Source organism: Pongo pygmaeus, chromosome 20 (genome assembly GCF_028885625.2).
Source record: "Pongo pygmaeus isolate AG05252 chromosome 20, NHGRI_mPonPyg2-v2.0_pri, whole genome shotgun sequence".
NCBI lineage: Eukaryota > Metazoa > Chordata > Mammalia > Primates > Hominidae > Pongo > Pongo pygmaeus.
The window spans coordinates 2,109,645-2,115,644 of record NC_072393.2 but is presented as its reverse complement, the minus strand read 5'-3'; the positions used below and the strand labels follow the sequence as shown (position 1 = coordinate 2,115,644).

General features: G+C 61.6%; 1 protein-coding gene across 7 annotated transcripts in view; it reads right to left on the bottom strand.

Annotated features, from left to right (window-relative positions):
• Positions 1 to 299: 299 nt before the first annotated feature.
• The window catches only part of SPPL2B (signal peptide peptidase like 2B), a 21,420-nt gene continuing 15,719 nt past the window's right edge, over positions 300 to 6,000 (bottom strand). For 4 of the 7 annotated variants that reach the window (XM_054465472.2, XM_054465475.2, XM_054465473.2 and 1 more), the window contains 4 exons: positions 5,825 to 5,924; positions 5,174 to 5,251; positions 2,606 to 2,766; positions 300 to 1,284 (listed from right to left, as the gene is read on the bottom strand). In XM_054465472.2, the coding sequence (XP_054321447.2) occupies positions 1,021 to 1,284; positions 2,606 to 2,766; positions 5,174 to 5,251; positions 5,825 to 5,924 (603 nt within the window). In that variant the 3' untranslated portion in view covers positions 300 to 1,020. Of the gene's footprint in view, positions 1,285 to 2,605; positions 2,767 to 4,160; positions 4,760 to 5,173; positions 5,252 to 5,824; positions 5,925 to 6,000 lie in introns of those variants that run through there. The other 3 variants (XM_054465476.2, XM_054465477.2, XM_063657805.1) reach the window with 2 other exon arrangements.

Here is a 6,000-nt window from a genome sequence, read left to right as displayed (position 1 = left end):
CGTGGGTTCCAGAAGCTCCTAGCTGCTGGGTCCAGAGGGTTAAGAACCCACACACCAATGCCACTGCCACAGAGAGAACTGAGGCCCAAGCCCCTCTCAGCGGAAAAGCAACACGGGGCCCACACGGGAAGCGAGGTCGGGTGCCGGGAGCTACCGGGACCTCCCACGACCCAGTCCCTCCCTCCCAGGGCTCCAGGGACCCCTGAGGGCCTGACTCAGCCTGCCTGGCGCCCACCCCTGCTTGTCAGAAGGGCAGTCTGAGAGACGTCCACCCCACCAGGTGGCACCAACAGGACTTCTAGAAGTTGCGACCATTTATTAAAACGGGGAGGAGTGTGCAGGCACAGCCGGGCACCTCTGGCTGAGGGCAGGGCAGGGCCTTAACCAGGGGAGCAGCTTGTCCACTCACTGCCAGCCTCGTTCACGCCCCGAAACCCTGCCCCACAGGCCTGTCTCAGCCAGCGTCAGGGTCCAGAGACCGCCCCGGCCACCAGTCTGTGTCCTAAGCTTGGAGGCAGCTTCCAAACCTCCTAGGGGCTCCGATCGGCTCAAGAGGGAAAAGCGATGCCTTCTGGGAGACAGAAAGCTGCTCTTCCGCCCGGAGAACAGGACACCGTGGGGAAGGAGGTCACCTGAAGGACGAAGCAGCTGGTGAGCACCAAGTGTGGCCGCGGCCAGAGTCTACCCACGCCTGCTCACTCATGCAGACGACGCTTGAGGGTCTGCAGAGAGGCCAGGCAGGGCCTGCGAGGACGGACCCCGGTGGGGAGGACGGACCCGCAGAGAGCTTTTGGCAGCCGGGCGAGCTTGGAGCAGCAGGCGTGCAGCCGGGACAGCTGGGCTGGGCGCAGGCACGGACCGCGGGGGTCTCGGCAAGGATGAGCACCATGTTGGGGCGGGTGGGGACGCCACAGGCCTCAGTCCCGGGGGACAGGCGTCTGTCTGTCTGTCTCCATTGGGCGCCAGGCAGCCCCAACATCTTGGTGTGGTGGGCACGGCAGCGAGCGTCTCACTCCTCCCTTAGGCTGAGGCGCCAGGCTCGGTTACCGGGGACAGCTGGGCCTGGTCCCGGCCCTCGGGTTCAGCCGGGCTCCCAGGCTCCCGCATGGGGGCTTCAGCCCCCATCTCCTCGGACGTGCGTGATTTTGGGGACTGCTCAGCAGGCCAGGGGGATGTGGCTGGTTCTTCGCTGGGCGGCTGCGGGGAGAGCGGCGTGGCAGAGTCTTTGGGAGGCTGCGGGCCGTCGGCTGGCGCTGGGGCCCACGGAGATGGAGGTAGGACTTTCTACAGGAGAAGGGAGGCAGAGGTGAGGCGGAGACAGGGACCCAGAGGAGGGCCCTGGCAGGGGCCAGGACACCCGGCACCCGCAGGCCATGGGGGCAGGGTCAAAATGAGGCGCCATCCCCAGGGGCTCTGGACCCAAGGAGGGGGCCGGCTCCATGACCCACGGGCACCCAGAACCCCGTCCATCGGCACAGGCACCGCGGGAGGGCCATCCAAGGCCAGCAGAGGCCGGGAGCTGTGCAAAGTCTCTCCAAAGAAAAGCTTGGACCACCGTCTCTTGCCCCTGGGCCTGGTCCCCGGCTTCTCCTGAACCTTCTGAAATGCCCACCAGAATGGGTGGGGGTGCTGGCCCCAAGAGACTTCTCCCTCGGGCCTGGTCTCAGGCCATGGTCCCATCTGTGGGACCCATGAGCCCAGCTCGGCACTGGAACCACAGCTCGACCCAATGCATCACACCAGTGCGGCAGGGACGGGTGAGGTTTAACCTCCACAAAAACATGATGCAGGACCCCATGCGCGGCCGGCACCGCTGAGAAGCGCGGCACCTCCCCCAGAGGGAGGCCGGCTACGGGAGGAGCTGCACTGATGCCCAACAACCTGAGGATCGCCCTGTGGCGCAGGGCTGCTCCCTGGGTGGTCATGGCCTCCGAGAGGCGCTGCTCAGAGGGGTGGGAGCAGCTCTCGGGCGCAACGCGCCTGAGTCCCGGGAACCCAGGAAGTCACCCGAGCGGCACATTGGAAGGGGGGGTCCCACCCACTCCTGTTCACAAAAATCACAAGAGCAGAACCGACACGGCGTAAGCCCTCCCTGCATCGCACGTTTAACCCTTGCCAACCGCCCCCTGCCTTGTTGAGGGGGACAGGTGACAGGGCTTCCACAGCCAGGGCCGGCCTGCTCCCCTCGTCCAGGGCCCTGCGGCCCCACCCCCAGTCGGGTGCCTCACTCTCAGCAGGAGAGGCGATGGATGCCCGATGCCCATGCAGGGGGGGCACTAGTGACTGTTTTGGGGGAAGCAACTTTAGAAAGGACACGGCACCCCTGGGCCCCACCCAGCACCCCCACGTCCCACCCGGCACCCCCAGGTCCCACCCGGCACCCCCGCGTCCCACCTGGCACCCCTGGGTCCCACCCCGCACGGGAGCTACACGCACGTCCTTCCACCAGTGCCACACGCGCACGACACCCAAAGCAGAAGGTGCAGGACCCTGAGCCCCGTCGCGGGCGCAGGGCTGGCTGTGGCTGGTGGTCTCACTCAACTTTAACTCTAGTTAGGGCTCACTAGGCGAGTATTTCTCACAGTCAGAGCAAACTGGTATTCACCGCAAAGCCGCTGCCCGTCCAGAACACGCCCAGCTCCCGGCGCCAGAGCGCCACAGCGCAGCTCGTCACCAGCGTGCAGGGCACCAGGTAGAGGAGGGCGGGCTGGCCACGCTGCATTAGGGCCAGCGCCACGAATGTCACAAGGAGGCCAACGCCATAGGCTGTGGGGACAGAGGAGGCATCACCTCAGCCAGGCAGGCCAGGGCCACCACCCATTTCCCTGGGAAGAACGTGAGCGGGCTGGGGGTGGTGGAGGGCAGGGCTGTGGGAGGACGGGAGAGGTAGAGCGGGGGTTCAGCCGGCAGGGCCACAGGCTCCCCGATGTACACGGATCCTTCCGGCACCTCCTGGGCCGCACTCCCACCCCGACCCCACCGGAGCCAGTGAGGGGGCGTCAGGGTCACCGAGGACGTGGAAGGGACAGGGCGAGGAGAGGGACAGGGAGGGGCAGGGTCTGGGCAGCTGCAGGACAGCGGGAGGCGATGTGATAGCGGAGGGGGGCTGCGAGATGTGTCTGGGATGCAGTTTCTATGAACCTCTAATGAGAAAATCAGCCGAAGGTGACACACGTGCCTGACCAGAAAACCCTTGAACACCGAGCTGTGGGCGTATAAACTGTGTTCTCAGGAGACACCCGGTGAAATGTTTGGGGTCAAAGGGCACAGTGTCCACCCACCAGGGCCGTGCGCCCAGTCCCGAGAACACAGCCTGTGATTTACATACGTGTCCGTGTAAGTACACAAACGCACACATGGCCACCCTTGGCACCCGCAGGGGAGGGCTGCCAGGACCCTCCTTGCTCACATCCCTGACGTAAACTGGTGCAGTGTCTGCCTAGAACCCACCCGCGTCCTGCCAAACCATAAATCACCATAGGTTCCCACAAATGCAAACGCGATGTTGCCGCGGGCGATGGCTGTCGCATGGCACTGCTTCGGGAATACCGGCCCAAAAAATATGCACGTGTTCAGAACAGATACGATGTCTTTTCCCCAAATATTTCCAACCCACAGCTGGTGAAATCCACAGCTGCGGAACCCATGGCTAGGGAGGGCCAGCTGCAGTACACCGGAGAGCGCGTGAGTGTGTGTGTGCAGACAGAGAGAACGGAATCAAGCGAATGAGAGCGCATGAGTGTGTGTGTGGAGAGAGAGAACGGAATCAAGCGAATGTGAGGAAATGACCAGTCCCTCTGAGAACGGGGCACATGGGAGTTCTCTGTAGCAACCCTGCAACTGTCATTTGAAATTATTTCAAAATAAAGCTCTGAGAAAATTAATTTTTTGCTAGAACACTCTTAAAAAAAAGAGCCGCTATGTCCAGCAAGCACACTGCTCCCGGCACTTTTTCTAACACTCATCTCTGTATTTCTGACACCACGCCACAGGGAGCGTCCCTATTGGTCCATTTTAGACCATCCACGTGTCCATCAGCCATCATCGACAGAAGCAGAGACAAACAGAGAGGGCTGGCACCTATAAAACCTCAGCGGCTTCAGTCTCAGGAATTACAGGGACAACTTGACAAATTATGCTTCAGGAGAGAGAGACAAATCTCTGCAGCTATGTTTTTATTTTTTCTTTCATTTTATTATTATTTTTTCGAGACAGGGTCTCACTCTGTTGCCCAGACTGGAGTGCAGTGGCACGACCATGGCTCACTGCAGCCTTGAACTCCCAGGCTCAAGCGATCTTCCCACCTCAGCCTCCAGAGTAGCTGGGGCTACAGGCACATGTCACCATGTCCGGCTAATTTTTGCATTCTTCTGCAGAGACAGGGTCTTACTATGTTGCCCAGGCCGGTCTTGAGCTCCCGGACTCAAGCAATCCTCCCACTTCAGCCTCCCAGCATGCTGGGATCACAGGCATGAGCCCCCGTGCCCAGCCTCAGCCGAGATTTTAAAGGATAATCATGAAGACAGTCAAATGGGGCGAGGGGAAAGCCAGGGGCACCTGCAGCTGCAGGAAGCAGGTGTGAGGGGACCACCACCAACCAAAGGCACCGCAGGCCGGCCTCAACTCTCCTGGCCCTGGGAGTGGCCGTTTAGGGAGCCACGTGGAGGGCGGGGTCGGGGGCGTGGCTCGGCAGAGGCGGCCTGGCCTGCCCGTGTGCCCAGGAACCAGAAAGCACTGCAGCTTCTTCCCTTAGGGCCGGCTGCGGTGGGGGACATTTTTTAAAACAATGTCGGTCAACAGATAACAGCACTTTGTGTACATACGTTCATAACAAAAGAAACAGTAGAAGACAAGGCAAAGAAGAAAAAGGTAAAAAGAAAACAGGGAAGAAAAGGAAAAGAAAAGAACAGAACAATGGAAGCCAGGGAGAATGAGAAAGATGGGGATGGAGGCACAGGCCCAGCCACCCGAGGCCAGCTCCCAGAGTGGCCAGGGGGTTAGGGTTAGGGTGTTATGGTGTTACGATTAGGGTGTTATGGTTATGGTGTTAGGGCTGGAGTTAGGGTTAGGGTTGGGGTTGGGGTTGGGGTTAGGGGTCAGGGCCAGGACAGAGGCTGAGTCAGGGCGGGGCTGGAGCCAGAGCGGCAAGCACGGGCCCAACCGAGGCACTTACCGATGGTGCAGGCCACGAAGTATACCCTGGAGGACTGTACCTGGATGTCAAACCTGTGGCAGTAGGCCACCAGCAGCCCTGGGGGAGGCACGGGGCAGAGGCTTACTCGGGCCCACAGAGCCTTGGAGCAGGGGCTTCCCGGGAGCAGGTGGGCACCTGAGCACCTGTGGGCGCCGTGGGCCTCTCGCTGCCTGGTGGCTGCTGTCATTTCACAGACAGGCCACACGCTCGCTCAGGACAGGGCTGCCATGACTCTCAGTGGGTAAACTGAGACCACAGTGAGAGCAAAGTCCAGGCAGATACACCTGGCAGGACCCTGGGGACACTGAGGCTGCGAGGGTAGTCTCTGCCTTCTGCAGCAACATGAGCTCACTGGGACCCCTGCACAACCGCGAGCAGGATGGGGTGAGGCTGTCTGCAATCGGGGGGCCTTCCCCACTCCCTAGGAACCAAGGGGGTCCCTACCCCACCCAGGCAAAGCCCTCGCTGCCCAGGCACCCAAGCCTCAACGGCCCCAACCTGCCCGACTCTGACTCTCAGGACTTTATCTCCAGCCGACAGTGTGCGGGCCACTCACTCCCAAAGGCAAACCTCAACCGCCCGGGGCCCTGCCCCACAGCGCAGACCCGTGTGCCCCACCCGCCTCAGTACCTGGCACCAAAATGTCTCCGAAACCCAGGAGTGAGAAGGGCCGGTCACACAGGGCCAGAGGTGAGGAGTTCAGCCTGGGCACCTTCAGGACCATGGGCAGCTGCAAAGACGGGAAGAGGACAATGTCCTCCAGGACCCTCACCCGACCGCGGGATGCCTCGAGCCCTATCCTCTCC